The 25,082-nt window shown below is 39.7% G+C and overlaps 2 protein-coding genes across 4 annotated transcripts; one reads left to right on the plus strand and one right to left on the minus strand.

Moving 5' to 3' along the window:
* Positions 1-455: 455 nt before the first annotated feature.
* On the minus strand, positions 456-8,134 carry LOC117713441 (olfactory receptor 7D4-like). Of its 3 annotated transcripts, none has more exons than XM_076939816.1 (4): positions 7,816-8,134; positions 4,840-4,913; positions 4,402-4,692; positions 456-3,995 (listed from the first exon to the last, which is right to left on the minus strand). In XM_076939816.1, the coding sequence occupies exons 3-4, from the start codon at positions 4,414-4,416 to the stop codon at positions 3,006-3,008; spliced, it is 1,005 nt and encodes a 334-aa protein (XP_076795931.1). In that variant the 5' UTR covers positions 4,417-4,692; positions 4,840-4,913; positions 7,816-8,134; the 3' UTR covers positions 456-3,005. The 3 variants fall into 3 exon arrangements, with proteins under 3 accessions (XP_076795931.1, XP_076795929.1, XP_076795930.1); XM_076939814.1 differs by having other exon boundaries at positions 4,840-4,921; XM_076939815.1 differs by having other exon boundaries at positions 4,840-4,921; positions 7,720-8,134.
* A 12,043-nt stretch (positions 8,135-20,177) lies between these two features.
* LOC117713521 (endogenous retrovirus group K member 113 Pro protein-like) lies at positions 20,178-21,058 on the plus strand. The gene has a single exon (XM_076938833.1). The coding sequence runs from the start codon at positions 20,178-20,180 to the stop codon at positions 20,943-20,945; it is 768 nt and encodes a 255-aa protein (XP_076794948.1). The 3' UTR covers positions 20,946-21,058.
* Positions 21,059-25,082: the final 4,024 nt, after the last annotated feature.

Here is a 25,082-nt window from a genome sequence, read left to right on the forward strand (position 1 = left end):
CCCAAATTGGTAGGGATTGCTACTGCATTCATTTATGTCCATTTCACACAGGGGCCCTGTGTATCCAGGCCAGTAGTGACAAATATAGCTTTCAACAGTGTCTTTACATGTTGTATCATTGTGAAAAGGCTTTGCCCAACAAAGTGACAATAAAGTCTCACAGTGTGCCCCTGTGAATACACTACCTGTGCAGTCACAGTAGTAGAGTAATTTTTGAAGAGGTACCCTGAATTGAGAAAATTCCCTCACAAGATTGGCCTGTAGGCAAGCCTCTGGTGCATTTCTTGATTGCTGATTGATTTTGACAGGGCCCAGGTCACTGTGGACAGTATCACCCCTGAGTCATCCTTGGTGCTATAAGCAGGCTAACATTTCAGCACTCTCTTGTAATGACATACTCACTTGTTCAAATCAGTTCTCAAACACAGTTTCTAGATCCAGTAAAAAATTGTATTTAAAGAAGAAAAGAGGATACCATTACAAAAAAACTACAACTGATCATAATGAAGAGATCAATGGATTGTGGGAGACCAGCTCCAAAAGGTGCATCTACATATAATTTCTGCACAGAAGGCTCAAAGGAACAAGAAGAGGAAACAAAAAAGATAGTAAAAGCTTGGAGACCAGGACATTTGCTATGAGAGGGTGACTCCTAGAAATGACAGAAAACTACACCTATGATACTTAAACAAGACCCGAACAATAACCATAGCAATGCTAACACAGATGGGGGAAATCTCACAGGGTCCTACCGCTAGACAAATTTAAAGGTAGCTAATGACTAATGAGAGGGACAATTAGCCTCTTCTAAAAAATGGGCCCTTTTAATTAGTTATCTAAAACAAAGGGACCAACACTGAAACTATATACACATAAGCCATAACAGACAGACTCAGGGCAGTTGTACTTTGCGTGTGTTTGTGTAAACAACAATAATTAAAGAAAAAGAAGGCAAGAATTTGAAAGGGATAGGAGGTGCTGGTGCATGGATTGGCTCAGAGCCAAAGAACATAAGAGGTGTTGGAGGAAGGAAAGAGAAGGAGAAAAGTGATATAACTATTTTAATTAAAATTTGTTAATAAATAATAATGAGAAAAAGAAATAAATCAGGCTGAGCCAGCAATGAGGAGAAAGCCAGTTAGTAGCATTCCTACATGGCCTCAGCATCAGTTCCTTTCTCCAGCTTTCTCTCCCAACTTCCCTGGATGATGGACTAGGAACTGTAGCCCTAAGACAGGTGGGATGGGCTTAAAATTTTATACTGATGTTCCAAGATCATTACTCACAAAAGCATAACTTGAATAGGCCAGTTTTCTTTTTTTCTTTTGCTTAACCAGATGGCCAGGGCATTGGCCAACACCCTTGCATTGGTAAAAGTTCAAATTAAAGGGAAATAATGCAGGTTATCTCATTGAAGTGACTGTTTTTATCTTTTTCATTCAAACTGGCAGCCTTCTATCCATTCATGGTGGAGTTGCCATCCAAGAGCAAAGCAGTTTTTGCAGGTGAGCTGAGAAACACCCACAGAACATATACAACTAGGAAGATGGAATAAAACAGTTGTTGGGGTACTTCTTCTTAGTAGCTACTTGTGCATCTGGAGTGGTATCTTGTATAAGTCATTTCCATTATATTATAGAGATTTTCTAAGTACTATCCTCTCCACCAGAGTAAACCTCTGACATTGCATTGATATATATATATTTCAGGTTTCAAGATCATTTTATATCTTTCCATCATATGTTCAGAATGTTATAACAAATCTCTTAGATTAAGTCTCTTATATACAATATAATTTATAAACAATTATATACAATAAAATTTGTTTTTCACACAACTGGAGATTGGGAAATTTTAAATTAAGAAATGACAGATTTAGTATCTACTGAGAGCCAATTTCTGGTTCATAGAGAGTGTCTTCCTCCTGTGGTCTCATGTTATAGTAGAGGTAAGAAAGCTCCAAGGAGTCTTTAGTTTCTATAAGAAGCTTTATTCCTGAGGCCAGCATTATTGCTTCCAAATTTCTTTTTAATAAAATCACATTGGTTAGAACAATTTAACATATACATTACAGGGACAAAAGTATTCACAGCATAGATGCCCATTTCAATCACTAACAAGATAAAACTTCCTCTCAAGTGGAAATTTCCTGTCTAAAATCCCAGTGGTGATTTTTGAGTGGTGAGTAGAGACATTCATGGTAAGGTCCAGCTAGTACAGAAAGGAATGTCTACTAGTAACATATGTTCTAGCATGTCTCTAATTAAAGTACCATTAATAGCCATGGGTATTGTGGAATTTCCAACTCCAATAAGGCCATATAAAAACACATATAATCCAATTATTATAATTGTGTTATGTGCCTTGATTGGGTAGATCTAACACCATACTAACTTATTTTCTATCTACAAGACCCCTTGATACTTGCAGTTTCAACTGGCAACATGGTTCTTGTCCATTGCAGCTACTTCCTCTTCTTCCTTCATCCTCTCATCCACTTATCTCTCTACCTGCCCCTACTCTTGAACATCTAGTCCCACCTTTCCCCTCCACTTCCCAATCACAGGTTCTACCCATTATTTACCAGTTAAAATGGGAAGAAGATTCACATGAGATCACCTGAGTATGTGATGTACTGCAGAAGCAACCCCTTTTGAAGAATCAGAATTAACATCAGAATACAGTGTCAGGCCAATCCACAACAGTGTTGTATACATATACATGGACTCACATTCTATAAATGAACTATTGTATAACTTTTATTAAACAACTCATGAGTTGGTATTTGAATGGTTGTATTGACCTATGCAAATGTAAACATTAAGCTGAAGTGAAGAAATATGTCATATAAAAGGAGCAGAGGAGTTATAGAACTGCAAATAAGGCATTATAGAAGTTTCAGATAAAAATATCCACACTATAATTTTAATCAAAGAAGAACAAATTGGATAAAATTTCAACATGATTAAGGGATAGAATTTCTTTAGCTCACTACTTTATTTCTATTAGTTCAGAAGTCTAAAACCAGTGAATTTACCCCGTAAAAAAACTATTGTCCCAAGTGTTCTTAAGGCCTTCTTAATATCTTTGTTCTTCAAGCTGTAGATGAAAGGGTTCAGCATGGGGGTGACCACTGTATACATTACTGAGGCCACCATGCCCTTCCAAGAAGAGGAAGTTGCATGAGTACTAAGGTACACACCAAGGCCTGTCCCATAGAATAAAGAGACCACTGATAGATGAGACCCACAGGTAGAAAATGCTTTATATTTTCCATCTGTTGATGGAATTCTCAAAATAGAGGAAACAATTTTGGAATAGGAATAAATGATCCCTGAGAAAGGAATGAAGCCAAGGACACATGTTACTATATAAAGAAGAATATGATTGATTAGTGTGTCTGAGCAGGCTATAGTGAGGGCCTGAGCAAGTTCACAGTAAAAGTGTTTGATTATCTGATTGGTACAGAAGGACAGACGCAGCATCAGCAGACTCTGGATCAGAGAATATGAGAAGCTAATGAACCAGGACACAAGAACTAGCAAGGCACTTAGTTGGGGATTCATAATGACTGGATAGTGAAGGGGGTGACAGATGGCCACAAATCGGTCATAGGCCATCACAGTGAGGAGAAGTGTGTCCATGCCTCCAAAGACCATGAAAAAATACATCTGGGTAATGCATTCCACATAGGTGATAGACTTGCTCTGTGTTTGGATGTTCACCAACATCTTAGGAATAGTTGTAGAGATGAAACAAATGTCAGAAAAGGACAGATTAGATAGGAAGAAATACATGGGAGTATGTAGATGAGAGTCAATGCTGACAGCCAGAATGATGAGCAGATTCCCAAGCACAGCGACCACAAACATGAGCAGAAACAGTCCAAATAGCATGGGTTGATGCTCTGGATCTTGGGAAAACCCCAGAAGTAAAAATTCTAAAATACTTGTTTGGTTTTGTGATTTCATGTTGTTGACAAATAAGCTAGACACCTATGGGAGAGAAAGATTGGAAACATACACCACAGTCTCTAAGTTTTCTGTCCTTTTATGTATTGAGACAACTGGACATAAAGGTTTTATAACTATAAAAATTAGGAATCCTGCATTTCTCATTCATTATAGAGACTGTCTCAAATATGAACCTTCCCTTTGGGAGATTTGCTATTTTTTTCTCTTATCTTTACTTAGAGCTACTAACTCTACAAATATTAAACCACATGAAGACCAGAAAACTTGTGGAAGTATTTACATCAAAACCCTCGATTTCTAAAAGTGCTGTAAATCCTTTCTGTATGATGAATCCACTCTGATTCCCAACCCACTTCTAAATATTTTTCACTGGTTACACTAAATTCTGATCACACAGAAAGGTTTCTATTTGTGAACATGACCATACCTTCTCTGTATCCATTCCTTTTGAAATTTCTTGTCTGAGATACCTTTATCTCCATAATGTATGCCTGTTTGTGTATGTGATAGATTTCTTGGCTGTCTAGTTGGTTCTCATTTTCATCAGGTCTCAAAAACAGGTGATTATTTGACATAGAGGAAGATTTTCATACTCTTTTTACAGCTGAAGCAACGAATCAATGTACATATGAACAATTAACTCTTCACTTCTGTAGCATTTTTTACTACGATTTGTGCATCTGTCCAAAACCTTCAGCAACTCTAGCTCAAAAGAAATCTATTATAGAGAGAAAAGATAAGTAAAACAGGAGGAAGGTATAGAAAAAATTTAATTCTAGTCCATTCATTTCTAGCACATATACATACATGTCCCGTTAAGTTATCCTATTTTCTCTAATGTGAGTATTTTTTTATGTAATCTTACCATTTATTCTTCCATACAGAAGCATCAACAAAAATGGTTTCCTGAGTCATCACCACATAGCTTGTTGTTCTTTCCTAAATATCTTGCAGTTAAAACAGAGGCAATTGGAAGAATAAATACAGAAATTGAATGTTAGAAGAAATTTACAAAGAATTGACAGTGATGGCTGTGTTTAGAATATAAAAAAATCTTCTAAATTTCCATCTTTGAAAATACTTAATACTCATTTTATTTATTTTTCATTTGTATATAAAATAACCAAACATCCTCCACCTCTGAGTAAAAACTTCTCTTCTTAAGTATGATCAAGGTAGAAGATATTTAGTCAGGAGCATGTTTTTGGTGCCTGGATAATTGAATATTGCTTCTCTAAATCAAAGTTTAAGATCAAAGTAATGAACACGTTCAGTGATAAGTGTAATATACATGGTTCAGCGTAATCAGAAAGAATGACCTTAATCTGAGAGATAAAGCAGAGGGCTTGGATGCTACAGGCTTTGTTTAGAGATATCCAGAAGTCACCTGCAATAGGCTTATAGCTCATTGTTTGAATGCTTGCTCAGTGTCTGTAAGATTCTGAGTTTCATCTAAGAATGACAAAGAAGTGTTGCTCACTGCAGTGTAGCCTATCTCATGAGTTCCTACCTACAGTAAAAGCAGCAACCAAACTGTTATTTAAAAAGAATTGTGACATTAAAAATAACATCCTCTTAAGTAGCTCACACATAAGAAACAATATCCTTGTTCTGTTCCTAGTGTCTGGTATTGCTCGGCAAAGATAGTTGAGTTATATCAGTAAGTATCAAAGACTTGAATTAGATTTCTACTGGTTCTTGAAATTTCTGTGGAAACTCTTCATCAAGAAATGTTTCCTTGGTCATGCCTGTGTTTGATGTTGTGAAAATAAAGATGCAGTTTTATTTTTGCACTCACATGTCTACATCCCAGAAGTAGAGAAGAATGCAGGAAGTGGCAGTTATAATACTGAATAATTAAACACTAGGGTAAAGTTTATTTGCTGAATGGGTTTAGAGAGTTTCTTTGAATGCAGTCTGGGATGGTGAAGTCAGGGGTGTCTGAAAATAATTACCTAGTTGGAGGTATTCAAATTAGGACTTTTAGCAGGGAAAATTAAAGGCCCAGATACAAAAATCAACCAAAGGTGAAAGTGTTCCTGGCAAAATTGTTTAAGTGTACAGTGGTAAAAGAAATGGTGAAGAATGACACCACAGAAATAGTGCAGGACATCTCCCCAAATGCTAGAGATCAACATAGAGAGGTAGCGATGGATAGATGATACTCAAGTCTGTGCACTGATTACATTGAAAAAAATCATGCTATAAATTATGCTTTTTCTTGTGGCTTGGAACCAACAATAGATTTAGAACAGAGAAAACTAAGGATAGAGGCACAATATGAAATTTCAACATTTGGTTAATGGGACCTCATAAAATAACAAAGCTGCTGTCATGCAAAGGACTTTGTCAATAGGAAATTTTCACATTTTTGAACTGAAAGTAGAAACTCAAGCTTTCCGTAATAGAAAATAAGGAATAAGGGCTGGAAGAAGTAGAAAAATGATGTCCGTGTCTTGGTAAGACAGTCTGATTGAGGATGAGACCTTCTCAAGTGAATAAAGAAAAAAATGAAGCCAACCATTCTCTAATGTTTTCAAATCTACATGATATGAGGTAGAGAGGACGTAGTGGCAGACCTCTGCTTTTCTCCCAGTTTTCTTCTCTTGCCCATATTATTCCAGTGCTTATGCAAAAGGACTTTGTAGTGTCTCTTCTAAAATCTGTATATTCCTTTTCCTCAATAGAGTAATTATATGTAAGTAGACACAGACAGAAATTCATCTGCATCTACATAGAGGATTCTTAACAAACAGAGAGGAAACAGTTGGTGTTAGAACAAAGTGTCTGATTGCCTGCTTCTCAGCATAGTTCCTGTCATTGCCACATGCCTGATCCTCCTCTGCTTTGACAAGTATGCAAAGATCCTCTACAAGTATTTACTGCACACCATAGGGGGTAGTACTTGAAGGTATTTTGTGAATTCTGTTTATTTGAGAAATGATTAATAAAATGTTTGCCCACCATCTTTCCCTAGCAGGGAAGATACCATGATGAAAAACATGAGTAACCATTGTACTTCAGATGTTCTGAGCCCTGAGATTTCCCCAAATGTGGAAAACCCAACTGAATAATGGCTCAATTTTTGGTAGTGGGGTACTGCTTGCATCTGTCTGCTGTTAAATTAAAAAAATATAAAAGGTCTTGGTTTCTAAATCTGTTCTCAGCTTCACACTGTACACCAGAGACAGGAATATTCTGTCTATAGATAAATTTATGTTTTATAAACTAATTTATTTGATAAAAGTATGTAGACTCTTTTTGAAGAGAAGTCTAGAAAGCATAACATAGAAAAGGAAACTAGGTACAGAAAGGGAGGCTGGTCTATCCGGAGAAGCCTGAGATAGACCCAAACAAGCGAGTGTGAAAGAAAAGCCACAATGCTTGTTTTAGGCTAAGACCGAATGGAAGCTCTGGATTTCTTAGTTAAGATCGTAAGATAAAAGAAGTAGAAGAGAACTACTTCACTGTAAGTTATGTCACCAGGCTATACTATGTACCACTCGTAGTGATATCTAAGTCACTCAAGTGTTTTGTCCAGGAGAATCTTTGGGTCTCAGATTGTCACAGCACAACCTGTAAAAATCCCCATATTGTCTCCTCTGTAATCTATCCTCAATAATGTAGATCCAAATAAATGGTCCCTATGAAAATGTAGCTTGAAGCAAATATCCTAGTCACTCTACTTTTCCAGATATTACTCATAAAAGCAACCTTTACATGAAATAACAGAGTTTTCCCTTACCTATGCTGAAGAGTTAATACTCTTCCTATCAACCACTTCATCCTCTGTTTCCTTCAACTTCTGTTGGACTCTATAGGCTGGGCAGAAAATACTCACCGTGAGGCAACTCCTTTGGAATTTATTTGCTCAAGGAACATTGGTTATGAAAGATAGAAGGTCTGTCCACAAGACAAAGGTGAAAGAACTAATCATGCAGGGAGGAACCTGAATGATTTCTTCTGGGAAAGGCATGAGGTATGTTCAGAGTTGGTAACTATAAGAGTTATAGGTGTGTCCTGGGAGTTGTATCCCTCTGAAGCTTATTACACAAATTGATCCATGGTATGTTCATTCCCTGCTCCTCAAGGGCAGAGACTACACAGGGAAGAGGCTCCTACATCTCAATTTCTTATCCCTGGGAGAAAATCAGTGGATATATTTATGATTATTGTCTCATGTGTTTCTTTTCTGAGAAAGAGTTACCAAAATTGTCAAGATCACCTACTGGTGATACATGTGAAAACTTTCTGTCTTGTACTTTCCTACTCAGGTTGTATAACAAGGAGTCCCAGAATTCAGGAGGTTTGGAAGTCTCAGAACTAAGCTGGATGTTGAGTCTTTTTTTCTGTGTATGTGAAGGTGTGTTAAGGCTGGGTCATAAAAAAGATGATTTCTTTTTATTTATATTTTAGATTTATTGAACATTCTCCTCACGGATTCCTAGAGTGCCTGTACCAATTTCCTTTCTCATCAGTAGTGAATAAAAAGTCTCCTTTTCCTACAACCTCACGAGCATTTGTTGTCTGTTGTTTTGTTTATCTTAGCCATTCTGACTGGGGTGAGAAAGGATATAACAGCTTTCTGTTTGCCTTTCCCTAACTGCAAATCATGATGAAATTTTTTTGCAGTATTTCTTAGCCATTTTTATATTTTCTGTTGAGAATTCTCTGTTTAGACTACTAGCCCACTTTTTTTATTGGATATTTTATTTACATTTCAGATGTCATCCCCTTTCCCCATTTCCCCTCCCTAGAAAACCCCTATCCCATGCCCCCTTTTCCTTTTTGCTTTTATACAATTTTTTAAAAATGTTAATCAATGGCTTTATAAGTTTGGTAATGCTCAATCAGAAGTGTAACCCAATACCCAACCTAGATATATAAACTATCTTTGACTGGTGGAGACATGTGAACATCTGCCCTCATGCCTACTCTCTCTCTCTCTCTCTCTCTCTCTCTCTCTCTCTCTCTCTCTCTTTCTCTCTCTCTCTCATCACCTAGCTTCTCCTCTCCATCATCTTTTCCTCTCCTTACTCCGTCTCTTCCTTTCAGTATTCCTTCCTTCTTAGCTCCTCCTACATATCACCCTTCCTGTTAAAATAAAATTTTTCTCTCAAAATACAATTAAAGCATAGTTATGCCTATTTGTACCAGTGAGGTAAAAGGTAGTCCATTTTTAATTGTGTCATTTGTTTCCTTTAATTTTCTTTTAGTTTTTTGTGTATATTCTGGATACTAATCTTCTGTCAGGTACATATCTGGCAAAGATTTTGTCATATTCTGAAAGATTCTTTACTATATTCTTGAGGGCTAGCCCCAGTGATGGTTCTGTCCCACAGTGGAGGGAAGGAGTTAGTGAGGAAGAAGTGTCAGGTAATGTAGCAGGGAGACTCTTGTAGCCTCACTGACTGTCAGAGTGCTTCTTCATTTACACAGAACTAAGTAATTGGAGATTAATTCATGTTGTTCCAATGCAACGATCTTATAATTTTGTCCCCCAACATGAGTGCTTACTTCCTCTTGTTCTAGCTAAAGCTCTGTGTGCCTCCTTGGAGGATGGGTTCCATATAGGAGAACCATGGGAGACACTGTGACCCATTTCCCTTCTTCTGTCCCACCATCAAGCCCAGCATCCATGTGATTGGACTGCCCTTTAGGAGCTCCATCTTTATTTCCATTCACACCTGTACCTGCAATCAAGGATCTGCCTTCCACAGCTCAGTTCACAGCTCTCCCTGCCTTTTGGAAGGCCTGCTGCAACTCAAGAGAATCAGTCCCAGAAGCCTTCTACTCTCAGGACATACACTGCCAGCCAACACCAGTGGCAATCAGATGACTAAAGATAAGCATAAGGACATGATGAAGAAAAGGCAGTCCAATATTCTACCACCAGAACACTGATGTCTTACTACATCAAGCCTTGGATATCTGAATACACCTGTTGAACAAGAGAATAACTTCAATTTTCATCTTATGGAGATGATAGAAGCCATTAAAGAGGAAATAAATACATTCTTTAAAATACATGAAAATAAAATCAAACAGGCAGAAGTCCTTAAAGAGGGAACAAATCTCTTAAGGAAATACATGAAAATACAACCAATCAGGTGAAAGAAATGAATAAAACTGCTCAAGACCTAAAAGTGGAAATAGAAGCAACAAAGGAAACTCAAATGGAAGCAATCCTGGAGATGGAAAACCTAGGAAAGAGAACATAATCTACAGATGCAAACATCACCAACAAAATAGAAGAGATGGAAGAGAGAATCTCAGGCATAGAAGATACCATATAGAAATTAATACTCCAGTCCAAGAAAATGACAAATTTAAAAAGTTTCTAACACTGAACAGCCAGGAAATTAGGGTCAGTATGAGAAGACCAAATCTAAGAATAATAGTAATAGAAGATTCCCAGTTTAAAGAACTTGAAAATATATTTCAAAAAACCAAGGAAGAAAACTTCTCTAAAGTAAAGAAAGAGCTGTCTGTAAATGTACAAGAAGCTTACAGAACACCAAATAGATTGTACCAGAAAAGAAAATCCTCCCACCACATAATAATTGAAACAAAAATATACAGAACAAAGAAAGAATATTAAATGCTGCAAGGGACTAAAGCCAAACAACATGAAAGAACAGACCTATTAGAATTATACCTTACTTTAAAACAGAGAATCTAAGAGCCAGAAGGTCCTGGACAGATATCTTGCAGAACATAAGAGAACACGGCTGTCAGCCCAGACTACTACACCCAGCAAAACTTTCAATTACCATAAATGGAGAAACCAAAATATTCCATGAAAAAAATCAAAATTAGAGAATATTTTTCTACTAATTCATTCCTAAAGAGAATACTAGAAGACAAACTGCAATACAGGTTGTGGGGGTAACTTACATTCAGGAGAACACAAGATATTAATCACCTCATAGCAAAACCAAAAGAAGAGAATCATACATACACAGTACAACCACCAACATCAAAATAACAGAAACTAAAATTCTTAGTCCCTAATATCACTCAATATAAATGGTCTGAATTCATGAAAAACACACAGGCTACCACACTAGATTTATTAACAGGATCCATCCTTTTGCTGCATACAAGTTACACACCTAAGCAACAAAGATAGACATGACCTCATAGCAAAGGGCTCTAATGGTTATTTCAAGCAAATGGACCCAAAAAGAAGCTAGAAGTAGCCATTCTAATATCTAATGAAATAAACTTTCAACAAAAGGTAATCAAAAGTGATGGGGAAGGATACTTAAATCTCACCAAAGAAAAAAATCCATCAAGATATTGTCTCAATTCTGAACATCTATACTCCAAATGCAAGGGCACCCACATTCATAAAAGAAACATTACTAAAAGTCAAACCACACATTCATCCCCACACAATATTAGGGAGAAACTTCAACACCCTATTCTCTCCAATGGACACATTGTTGAAACAGAAACTAAATACAAATAATGAAATTAGCAAGTTGTATGAACCAAATGAATTTAACATATATTTCTACAGAACCTTTCACTCCCAAACAAAAGAATACACCTTTTTCTCATATGCCCATAGAACCTTCTCCAAAATTGACCATATAATGAGGCACAAAGCAAACCTTAACAGATACAAGAAGATTGAAATAACCTCTTTCATCTTATCTGATCACTATGAATTAATGCTGGACTTCAACCACCACTACCACCACCACCACAACAACAACAACAACAACACCAGAAACAACAGAAAGCCCACATATTCCTAGAAACTGAACAATACTTTACATCATGATCACTGGATCAGGGCAGAAATAAAAAAGAAATTAAAGACCTTTTAGAATTCAAGGCACAACATATCCAAACTTATGGGACATAATGAAAGCAGTGCTAAGAGGAAAGTTCATAGCACTACATGCTTTTATAAAGAAGTTGTAGAGATCTCACACCATCAAGTTAACAGCACAGCTGAATGCTCTAGAACAAAAAAGCAAAAATATCCAAAAGGCATAGACTGCAAGAAATAGTCAAACTCAGGGCTAAAATTGATTAGTTGGAAACAGAGAACAATACAAAGAATCAACAAAATCAAAAGCAGGTTTGTTTTTTGAGAAAATCAACAAGATGTACAAACCCTTATTCAGATCAAGTAAAAGATAGGCAGTACCTAAACAAAGGAAATCAGAAATGAAAAGGGAGACATAAGAATAGAAATTGAGAAAATTAAAAAAATATTTAGGTTACTTTAACAGCCTGTCTTCCACAAAATTAGAAAATCTAACTGAAATGGATGATTTTCTAGACAGATACGACTATTCAAAGTTCAATTTAGGTAAGGTATCTAATCTGTCCTAGGACCCTTTAGGAAATAGAAGTAGCCATTAAAAGCTCCCCCCACAACAAAGGCTTAGGGCCATATATTTTAGCATAAAATTCCACCAGACTTTCAAAGAAGAGCTAATACAAATACTACTCAAACTATTCCACAACATAGAAACAAAGTGAACACTGCCAAAGTCATTGTATAAGGCCACAGTCACCTTCATACTAAATCACACAAAGACTCAAAAAATGAGAATTTCAGATCAATTTTTCTTATAAGCCTCGGTGCAAAAAAACTCAGCAAAATTCTCCAAAACTGAATCCAAGAATATATAAAAAAATCATTTACCACGATTAAGTAAGCTTTGTTCTAGGGATGCAAGGATGTTTCAATACATGAAAATCTATCAACTTAATTCACCATATAATCAATTGAATGAAAAAAATTACATGATCATCTCATTAGATGCTAAAAAAGCTTTCAACAAAATCAAATATCTGTTCCTGTTAGAAGTCTTGGAGAGATCAGGGCTATAAGATGCATACCTAAACATGATAAAAGCAGTATACATCAAGCTAATAGCTAACATCAGATTAAGTGGAGAGAAACTTAAAGCATTTTCTATAAAGTCAGGGACAAGACAAGGCTCTCCATTGTCTCTCCATCTATTCAATATAGTACTTGAATTTCTAGGTAGAACAATAAGACAGCAAAAATAAATCAAGTGGCTACAAATAGGAAAGGATGAAGTCAAAGTATTATTATTTGCTGATGACATGATAGTATTAGGATTCCCCAAAATCCTGCCAGAGAACTCCTACATCTGATAAACAACTTTAGCAAAGTGGCTGGATATAATACAAACAATAATGGGCTAAGAAAAAAATTAGGGGGAAAACCCTTCATAATAGCCACAGACAATACTCAAGAAGTTGATATAACTCTAACTAAAGAAGTGAAAGACCGGTATGACAAGAACTTCAAGTCTATTAAGAACTAAATTGAGAAAGACCTCTGAAGATGGAAAGATCCTATTCTCATGGATAGGTAGGATCAACATAGTAAAAATGGCCATTTTCAGCTACAGGTTCATTTCAATTCCAATCAAAATTACAACACATTTTTTATAGACCTTGTAAAAGCAATTCTCAACTTCATATGGAAAAACAAAAAAAAAAAAAAATCCCAGAAATCGAAAAGAAGGCTGATCAACAAAAATTGTGTGGAGAAATGACTGATCATGATCTCAATCTTTACTATAGAGCAGTAGTGACAAAACCGGCATGGTATTGGTATAGACATAGGTGGATCAATAGAATTGAATTGAAGATCAAGAAATAAATGCACATACCTATGGACACTTGATTTTTGACAACAAGGCTAAAACCTTACAATGGAAAAAAAGAAACATCTTCAACAAATGGTGCTAGTCTAAGTGTATGTCTGCATGTAGAAGAAGGCAAATAGATCCATATTTATCACCCTACACAAAATTCAAGTCCAAGTGGATCAAAGACCTCAACATAAGCCCAATACATTAAATATAATAGAATAGAAATCCTTGAAGTAATTGGTGTAGGAGACAACTTCCTGAACAGAACATGAATGGTTCAGGAAGTAAGATAAACAATTGAAAAATGGGATCTCATGAAACTGAAAAGCTTCTGTAAGGCAAAGGACACTATCATTAGGATGAAATATCAACCTGAAGATTTGGAAAACATCTTCCCTAATGCTATATCCACAGAGGGCTAATATCCAAAACATCTAAAGAATTCAAGAATTTCATTTCCAGCAAACCATGTGATCCAGTTAGAAAATGATGTACAGAGCTCAAAAGAAAATTCTCAACAGAGGAATCTGCAAGAGGAAACACTTTAAAGAAATGTTTACCATCTTTGGTCATCAGGGATATTCAATGAAAATGACTTTAGCATCCCATCTATACCAATCAGAATAGCTAAGATAAAAACCGAAAGGATAGAACATTCTGGTGTGAATGTGGAGAAATGGGAACACTCCTCCATTTCTTGTAATATTTTAACCTTGCAAAACCCCTCTGGAAATCAGTCTAGTGTTTTCTCAGCAAATTGGAAATTGTTCTACTTGAAGTCAAACCTATACTACTCCTGGGAATATATTGAAAATATGCTCCACCATCCCACAAGGACATGTGCTCCACTATGTTCATAGCAGTTTTGTTCATAATGGCCAGAAACTGTAAACAAAACAGATGTCCCTGAACTGAAGAACAGATACAGAAAATGTGGTTCATTTACACAATGGAATTCTACTCAGCTATTAAAAACAAAGACATTTATGAATTTTGCAGGCAAATTGATGGAGTGAGGTAACCGAGACCTAAAAGGACATGCATGGTATGTACTCACTGATAAGTGGATACTAGCCAAAAAGTACAGAATACCCATGGTACAACTCATGGCTCATATAAAGTTTAACAAGAAGGAAGGGCCAAGTGAGGATGCTTCAGTCCTGCTTAGAAGGGAGAACAAAATGATCATGGAGGGCAGAGTGAGAAAGGGAGGCAACTTGGTGGGGGATGGAGGAAGGAAAAAAGAGGCAGGAGGTATGGGAGCAGTCAGGAAAGAAGCCCAGAGAGCCAAGACAAATAATTGCAATATACAACTTTTTACGATGGGGCATGAGGTGAACCTCTAGAAAGTTCCAGAGACCTAGGATGTGAGAGGCTCCCAGGAATCAATTACAGATGACCTTATCTAAACTGCCCATCAGTGTGGAGATGAAAATTGAAGGTATTAACTCCAATAGGCAGACAGGGCTCCCAGTGGAGGGAAGAGGGTCACCAAACTACCTTCAAAAATGTTGACCTAGAATTGTTTCTGTCTAAAAGAAATCCTAGTAGAAAAATGGAGCAGAGATCGAAGGAAAGGTGATACAGTGACCGTGACACTATTACTAATGCCATGTTGTACTTGCAGACAGGAGCCTAGCTTGGCTGTCCTCTGAGAGGCTTTACCAGCTGCTGACTGAAATAGATGCAGATACTTATGGCTATTCACTAGACTGTGGTAGTGAACCCCTATGGAAGAGTTAGGGTAGGGACGGAAGGAGCTGAAGGGGATGGCAATCCCATAGGAAGACCTACAATATCACCTAACCCAGACCCCTGGGAGTTCCAAGAGACTAAGCCAATCAAAGAGCATACATGTGCTGGTATGTGGGCCCTGGCACATATGTAGCAGAGGACTGCCTTGTCTGGCCTCAGTAGGAGAGGATGTATCTAATACTGTAGAGACTTGATGCTTTAGCAAGGTGTATTCTGGGGTATGTGATGTGGCAATGTATGTGTGGGTGAGGTGGATGGGTCCGTGGAGGAACTCCCTCTGAGGAGCAAAAGGGAGGGAGTTAGTGTAAAAACTCCTGGAGGGAGGACCAATAAGGAGGGGGGTAACACTTGGAATGTAAATATATACAACAATTTAGACAATAACAACAACAACAACAACAAAAAACAAGGATACCATAAATTTTACAGGCAAATGGATAGAATTAGAAAATATCATCCTCAGTGAGACAAATGAGGCCCAAAAGGATATCATGGTATGAACTTACTGATAAATGGATATTAGCCATGAAATACAAGATACCATGCTAATCTATACTCCACAGACCTTAATAAGCTAAAGAAGTGGGAAGGCCCAAGTAAGGATATTTGAATCTCAGTTAGAAGGTAGAATAAAATACTCATAGTAGGCAGAGCAGGAGAGGAAATGGGGAGGGGGATGAAGGGTCAGGATCAGATGTGGGTAGAGACAGGATAGTGTGCCAGAGGTCCTGGAAAATGAATAGAAACCAGCAGCTTCTGGAAGTAGATTGTGGGAGGAATCTCTAGGAATTGCCAGAGATTTGGGTTGGGAGAGGCTTTCAGGAGTATGTGACCTTATGTGAGACTCATCGCAAGTAGGGATATGAAACCTGAAGAGGCCATCTCCTGCAGCCAAGCAGATGCCCCAGTAGAGGGGTAAGAACACCAACCCATACACAAACTTATGACATAAAAATTGTCCCGTCCAAAAGAAATGCAGGGACAAAGATGGAGCAGAGACTTAGAGAATTGCCCACTGACCCAACTTGATACACATTCAGGGGCAAGCACCAGCCCCTGAGACTATTAATGATATTTCATTATATTTGTAGAGAGGAGCCTGACATAACTGTCCTCTGACAGGCAGCACCCAGTTCCTGACTGGAACAGATGCAGAAACACAGAGCCAAATATTGGTTGGAGCTTGCAGACTTTTATGGAAGAGTTGAGGGAAGGATTGAAGGCCCTTAATGGGATAAGAACTGCACAGGAAGACCAACAGTGTCAACTAACCTGAACCCTCGAGGGCTCTCAGAGACTCTGAGACCAACCAAAGAGCACCCTTTATAATAGTCACAAATAATGTAAAATATCTTGATATAACTCTAACCAAGCATGTGAAACATTTGTATGAAAGAACTCCAAGTCTCTGAAGAAAGAACTTGAAGGACCCATCAGAAGATGGAAAGATTTCCCATGCTCATGAGTCAGTAGGATTAACATAGTAAAAATGTCCATCTTACCAAAATCAACCTACAGATTCACTGAAATCTCCAACTAAATTCCAACTCAATTATTCAGAGATAGAAAGAGCAATCCAGAACTTCAAATGAAATAACAGAAAACACAGGGTATCAAAAACAATTCTCAACAATAACAGAACTTCTGGGAGAATCACTCTCCATGACCTCAAGTTCTACTACAGTGATAGTGATAAAAACCTTATGATATTGGTACAGAAACATACAGGTAGATCAATGGAGTAGAATTGAATACCTTGAAATAAACCCACATGCGTATGGTCACTTGATCTTTGACAAAGAAACCAAAACCATGTAGTAGAAAAAAGACAGCTTCTTCAACAAATGGTGCTGGCCTAACTGTTGGTCTGCATGTAGAAGAATGCAAACTGATCCATTTTTATCTTCTTGTACAAAGCTTAAGTCCGAGTGGATAAAGGACCTTCACATAAAACTAGACATATTCAATCTAAAAAAGAGAAAGTGGGAAAAAGCCTCAGACTCATTGGCTCAGGGGAAAATTTTCTGAACAGAACACCAACGGCTTGGGCTCTAAGATCAACAACTGGCAAATGGGACCACATAAACCTGAAAATCAGGATGACCAAAATATCTGAGCCAACTTCCCTGTCGTAGCTAGCCCAAAGTCATTTTCATGTCTGAAGTCTACTTCCTTATTCTAGTCTACAATTTAGATTCCTGCCTGAAATTATTTCTTTGTTCTAGCCTAATGTCATATTCCTGCCTGAATCCCACTTCCTTGTCCTTGGTCAATATCATATTCCTGCCAAGTAGCCCCCAAAGCTCTCCATCTCTCCCCACTTCTTATTTTATAAACAAGACTGAGTCTGTCTTAGGTCATTTTGCCAAGAATGCCTTCCTTACCCATTATGGAATATGCATTATCAAAAGCAATGCACTTCTGTCTTAGGTGGCTAAGGTGTTTCTGTGTTTTGCTGTGTTTTGGGCCCATTCTCTGTTCTGTACTGTCTCAGTGAGCTGGTTTTGTGAAAGTACTTTTGGTTTTTTGCATTTGTTTGTAGCCAGTTCTGTCTCGAGAGGAGAATGGGGTGATTTGCAGACGTGCTGGGAAAATCGCTGGCTGCAGGCCCGGGGAGATGTTTCTTGTAGGGAGCCGCGGCGAGCGGTGACAACATTCACCATTACAAGAAGGCGCTGGCATTCGGTGCTCCCACAAGTAAACAACTAAACTGTGCAGGTGCAAGAGGCGAAAGCGCGCCAAGTCACTGCCCATCCAGGGGCATAATATGGGGTGATGAGTGAACAGCCAATCCGAAGTGAACACGCCACTCTAGGGTGCATATAAGCAGTGCCTTTTCCGGGCTTGGGGTCTTCCACTTCAGCTGATACAAGAATAAAACCTCGTTGTAGTAACTACCTGAACACTGCCTCACGTGTCTCTCTTGCAGGTGAGGGGACTCTGAAGGGGCACGGAACATCTGATGCCGAAACTCGGGAACTTCAAGGTGCCACGGAGACCCCCCCTGAGACTCGGGGTGGGTTAAAAGACTACAGGATCGAGGTACGTCTCTGAGAGGTATGTTTGGGGTGGAAACCTTGGTTGCGAGCGGATTTTCACCCACTGCCGCCGCTGCACTAGTTGGCCTCTTGTTTGTGTTGCTTTCACTTTTAGCTTATTTGTGTTGTGAAGATCCAGCTTGCAGCACAGCTATTAATGCAAGTCAAGAGGTTTTAGAAGAGGTCCACTCCAGTGTATCAGAAACAGAGCATGTTAGCCGGCATCAGGCCAAGGAGCCTGGGGAAAAAGATAAAGCCAAAGAGCCTGGGAAAGGGAAGCAGGCAAGAAGTCCTGGACAAAAGAAGCAGACCCAGGAGTGTGGTAAAAAGGGAGAGTACTCAAAAGAAACAGAGGCCACTGCAGGGCCTGTTAAGAATAAGGACCCTTCACCGGCTGGTGAAGAGAGAGTGGAGGTCAAAAGGACCCCCCTTTACCCCATTAAGGAGCTTGCCACCATAGACCTTAGCAGCTCCGAAGAAGATCTAACGCAAGGAGAGGAAGAAAGCCTAGAGGAAGAGGCAGCTGCCTATGAACAAAACAGATATGGACCAAAAAATAACCGTCCTGAGATAAGACTAAGAAAGACCTTGAGTCCCTCGGCCCCGCCCTTGCCTCTGGCCTATGCCCCTGGCAGTGTCTCTAATTCATTTCTCAGCCCAGGAGATCGGAGACAGCTACAGCTGGCATTTCCGGTCTTTGAAGGGGCAGAGGGAGCCCGTGTTCATGCCCTAGTAGAGTATAGGCAGGTCAAAGAATTAGCTGAGGCAGTACGTGCATATGGAATTGGGGCTAATTTTACTGTATCCCAAGTGAAGAGATTAAGTGCAGCTGCTATGACTCCAGGAGACTGGCAGGACACAGTGAAGGCAGTATTTACCAATATGGGCCAATATTTGGAATGGAAAGCACTCTGGCATGAGCAGTTACAAGCACAAGCCAGAGCTAATGCAAGCATTGAGGGTCAACAATTATGGACTTTTGACGTACTGGCTGGAGTTGGCGTACATGCGAACGACCAGACCACTCATCCCTGGCAGGTCTACGCACAGATAGCATCAGCTGCAATAAAGGCATGGAAGTCTCTCCCTAGGAAGGAAGGCAGTAACTTTTATTTGTCCAAGATAATTCAGACATCTAATGAGTCTTTTTCTGATTTTGTGGCCTAAATGACCGAGGCAGCGGGTAGGATTTTTGGTGAACCAGAGCAAGCAATGCCATTGATTGAACAAATGGTCTTTGAAAATGCTACAGCGGAATGCCTCACAGTCATTGCCCCTCGTAGGAACAGAAGGTTACAAGACTGGTTGAGAGCCTGTCGCGGCTTGGGAGGTCCCCTTACTAATGCCGGACTTGCAGGAGCAAACTTAGAAATGGCTGCAGTCCTCCTTAAAGGTCAGAATCGTGGAAAATTCCCTTCAAAACAAATGGCCCGATGCTTTGCCTGTGGGAAGGCGGGACATATGAAGAAAGAGTGCCCAAATAATCAAATACCATCAAAACTGTGCACCAGGTGTGGAAAGGGCTATCATCTGGCTCAGGATTGCCTCTCTGTTAGAGATATAAGAGGTCAGATCCTCCCTCCAAATCCCTCAGCCATTAAGGAAGAAAAATTTTCAAAAAAAGGACATACGGGCCCAAGATCCCAGGGCCCCAAAAGATATGGGACACAGCTCAACACTCAGGGGACTCTTTTCGATGCAGAACCACAAGGGGTTCCGAAGGAGTGGACCTCCGTTTCACCTCCCGAGTCCTACTAATGCCACACATGGGGGTGCAGCTGATCCCGGTTGATTATAGAGGCCCCCTGCCAGGGGGAAGTGTCAGCCTTATTTTAGGCCACTCCTCTCTTACTTTAAAAGGACTCGTGATACACCCCGGTGTAATAGATCAAGATTATACCGGAGAACTTCAAGTTCTCTGTTTTAGCCCACAAGGCATATTCTCCATCTCCCCTGGGGACAGGATTGCTCAATTGGTTGTCCTTCCAAGCTTGCATGATTGTTTTCCATCCACCGGGAAGCTTAGAGGTGCTCACGGGCTTCGTTCCTCAGGAACTGACTTCGCTCATCTGGTGGTTGACCTTAAAACTAGACCCACCTTACAGTTAGCAATAGAGGGGAAGAACTTTACTGGAATTTTGGACACAGGAGCGGATAAAAGTATTATTTCTTCTAATTGGTGGCCCAAGGCATGGCCTGTCACACGATCGTCCCACTCCCTACAAGGATTGGGATATGAGGCCAGCCCCGCAGTCAGTTCTCGCTCGTTGACTTGGCAGGCACCAGAAGGTCAAACAGGAAGTTTTATACCTTATGTGCTTCCTCTCCCTGTCAATCTCTGGGGAAGAGACATCTTACAAGACCTAGGGCTAGTTCTGACCAGTGAGTACTCCCCACAAGCTTTAAACATTATGAAGAGAATGGGATTTAAAGAAGGGAAGGGTCTTGGCAGGAACGAACAAGGAAGGTTAGATCCTGTCCCACAAGAATCAAACACAGGAAGACAAGGCCTGGGTTTTCCCTAGTTGCCATTGAGGGTTCTATGCCCATACCCTGGCTCACAGAGGAGGTCGTATGGGTTCCTCAATGGCCCCTATCCTCTGAAAAATTGGAAGCTGCTACAAGACTAATTAAAGAACAAGTGCAGCTTGGTCATCTAGAACCTTCTACCTCTCCCTGGAATACACCCATATTTGTCATTAAAAAGAAATCCGGAAAATGGAGACTTTTACATGATTTAAGAGCCATCAATGCACAGATGCGACTATTTGGCTCTGTGCTACGAGGCTTGCCTTTACTCTCTGCCTTGCCTAAGCAGTGGAAAATCATAATTATAGATATTAAAAATTGTTTTTCTCAATTCCTTTGTGTTCACAAGATAGACCAAGATTTGCATTTACCCTACCTACTATTAATCATTTTGAACCTGATAAAAGTATCAGTGGAAAGTTCTGCCTCAGGGCATGGCCAACAGCCCCACTATATGTCAGCTGTATGTACAAATGGCCCTCGAGCCAATTAGGAAACAATTTCCCTCTCTGCTGCTGGCCCATTACACAGATGACATTATTATGTGTCATAAGGATTTAATTACTTTACAGACCTCATACCCCTTATTATTAAACAACTTGGAACAGTGAGGTCTGCATGTTGCTACTGAGAAAGTTCAAATTTCAGAAATTGGCTCCTTTTTAGGGACAGTTATCTATCCAGAAAAGATAATTCCTCAGAAATTGGAGATTCGTAGAGACCATTTACATACTTTGAATGATTTTCAGAAATTATTAGGTGATATAAATTGGTTAAGACCATTTCTACTACTTAACACGGCTGCGAGCCGGTGTTAAGTAGTAGAAAATGTACGTAGTAGAAAATGCTTTACAAGATGCCCAGTTGAAACGCATAGATGAAACCAAAACCTTTGATTTATGTGTTTTCAAAACTAGATGCTTACCCACCACTGTATTATGGCAAGAGGGGTCTTTGTTATGGATTCATCCTAATGCTTCTCCCGCAAAGATTATTGAATGGTATCCAGATTCAGTCACTCAGCTTGCCCTTCGTGGACTAAAAGCAGCCATTACCCATTTTGGAAGGGAGCCTAAGGTTTTGATAGTGCCTTGTACTGCCCATCAAGTCCAAATACTAATGGTGACCTCTGATGTTTGGACAGTGCTGGTTACTTCCTTCAATGGTCAAATAGATAATCATTATCCTAAGCATCCCATCTTACAATTTACCTTAACTCAAGCTATCATATTTCCACATATTGTGTCTCAGGAGCCACTCCCAGATGGAATGGTAGTTTATGTGGATGGGTCAAAAACAGGAGTGAGTGCCTATGTGGTTAATGATAAGGTTACATTCAAACAATACCATGAAACCTCACCTCAAATTGTGGAATGCCCAGTGGTGTCAGAGGTTCTGGAAATCTTTCCAGGTCCCTTAAATATTGTTTCAGATTCCTTCTATGTGGTTAATGCAGTAAAAGCATTAGAAGTTGCTGGGTTAATTAAGACATCTAGCAGATTTGTAGAAGTTTTTCAAAAGATTCAGCTTAGCTGGCTAAGCGAAGATTCCCTGTCTTTATAACTCATATTAGGGTTCACTCAGGCTTACCGGGACCTATGTCCTGTGGAAATGACCTGGCAGATCGAGCCACAAAGTTGATTGCAATTGCCCTTTCACCAAAATTAGATTTGGCTAAAGCCTTTCATAAAAGGTTTCATGTGACAGCTGAGACGCTACGATGTCGTTTTAACATCACTAGAAAGGAGGCTAGAGATATCGTGACTAAATGCCAAAACTGCTGTCAATTCCTACCTGTTCCCCATACCGGAATTAACCCTCGGGGAATTAGGCCATTACAGATCTGGCAAATGGATGTTACCCACATCCCATCCTTTGGCAAATTACAATATTTGCATGTCTCCATTGATACCTGTTCTGGAGTTATGTTCGCCTCTCCATTGACCGGAGAAAAGGCTGCCCATGTTACTCAACATTGTCTCGAGGCTTGGAGTGCCTGGGGAAAGCCTAAAATCCTTAAAACTGACAATGGACCAGCCTACACTTCTCAAAAGTTTGGACAATTTTGTTGCCAAATGGAGGTGACACACCTGACGGGTCTTCCTTACAACCCTCAGGGACAGGGCATCATTGAGCATGCTCATCGTACCCTTAAAACTTATTTGATAAAACAAAAAGGAGAAGTTGAGGAAGCTCTGCCCACGGTGCCACGGGTTATTGTCTCTCTGGCACTTTTTACTCCTAATTTTTTGAATTTGGACAGTCAGGGCAGCACGGCGGCTGATCACCATTGCCTGGAACCAACTATGCCAAAAGAAATGATAAAATGGAAAGATGTTTTGACTGGTCAATGGAAAGGCCTGGAACCTATTTTAATAAGATCCAGGGGAGTGGTTTGTGTTTTTCCACAGGAAGAAAACAACCCGTTTTGGTTGCTGGAACGCCTGACGCAACGCCTCAGAGTTGTGGACGATGATTCCTCAGCGGGTTGCCCTACGAATGCTTTTGATCACTACATGGATTCTCCAAGCTTGGGTTCCTAGAATATATAGTGAATTTAGATGGGCTATCCTATCTGCTTTTCCAAAACCTATGCCCTTGCCTTCTTAAAAGGCGCCACTTCTGCTAAACAGAATTTCTCCTATACCTTTAACTATGCCTCACTCCAGTTTATGTGTATCCTCCATTTCTTTTCATCTTATCCAACCACTCCTTTAATACTTGTACCAATGTAACTTGCTTTATGTTCCAGTGCTGGTCTGCTCTTGTCTATAAGCAGGCCCTAATAGCCAGAATACCACAATGGATCCCTATCCCTGTTCAGACGTCTGGGACCTTGACTTTATTTCGACAGAAGAGAGATTTTGATATAACGGCAACCATTGTCACAGCTATTATGCTTGGAGCAGACGGTGCTACCGTTGGAGCTATTGCCATGTTTCACCAAGTACAAACCACTGAATTTGTCAATATTTGGCAGAAAGAGTTAGCCAGGCAATGGCTACCCACTCTTCCTCCACAGCAGAGTTGAAAGGAGGTATTATGATACTCAATCAGAGATTAGATTTGGTTGAGGAAAGACTGGATATCTTATTTCAGTTGACATAAATTGGCTATGAAAGGAAATTCAGAGCTTTGTGTATTACCAACATTCAATATGAAAACTTTACAAAAGCAGCTAATCTCTCACGTAAATTGTCCTTATATCTTTCAGGAAATTGGTCTGAAAATTTTGGTAATCTTCTTGAACAACTTCGCAGAGAAATTATTCTTGTCAACTCCACCCGCCTGGATCCCTCCATCGTTAAAGGACTTTCTTCTTGAATTTCTTCTGCCTTTTCTTTCTTTAAGGAAAGGGTGGGGATAGGTCTGTTTGGTGCAGCCCTATGTTGTGGGTTAGTGTTCATGTTATGGTTGGTCTGCAAGCTCAGAGCCCAACAAAAACGTGACAAGGTCGCTATCGCCCAAGCACTCGTAGCCTTGGAACAAGGATCTTCCCCTGAAATTTGGCTATCTATGCTAAGAAAGTAACTGATGACTGAGACCCCCAGTCGATGCACCCCAAGGGTTCAGCCCATTGCACTGGGTCGATGAGAGGTCTAAGTCTAGCCAGCCCTTGCCTGAATAACTGTGGTACCTGAATATTTAGAGGTGTTTGCGAGTGGGTACTCGACAGGGAATGTTCCACGAGTGTGGATAGATTTCCCGAAAGTATGCCTGATTGCACAAAGGTTTGATGCCAAGAAACCTCCTCCCCTGGTGGTGCCCCAGGGTGGAGGCTCCCTTTCCCTGACAAAAGGCATTGCGATGGGTATGGGAAGTATTACTCATTGCACGACGACAAGAGAAGAAACCCATTACAATATCTCATTTTGCACAGGGGATCAGGCCTCTGCTTTCCCTCACTGAGTTGGTGCCGTGCTTGATAGGCAAAAGGCTGTTCCATCTTAATAAAATAGAAAGGGGGAGATGTAGGGAGTGGTGACAACATTCACCATTACAAGATGGTGCTGGCATCTGGTGCTCCCACAAGTAAACAACTAAACTGCGCAGGTGCAAGAGGCAAAAGCGCGCCAAGTCACTGCCCATCCCGGGGCGTAATATGGGGTGATGAGTGAACAGCCAATCCGAAG

This window comes from Arvicanthis niloticus, chromosome 8 (assembly GCF_011762505.2).
Source record: "Arvicanthis niloticus isolate mArvNil1 chromosome 8, mArvNil1.pat.X, whole genome shotgun sequence".
In the NCBI taxonomy this organism is placed as follows: domain Eukaryota; kingdom Metazoa; phylum Chordata; class Mammalia; order Rodentia; family Muridae; genus Arvicanthis; species Arvicanthis niloticus.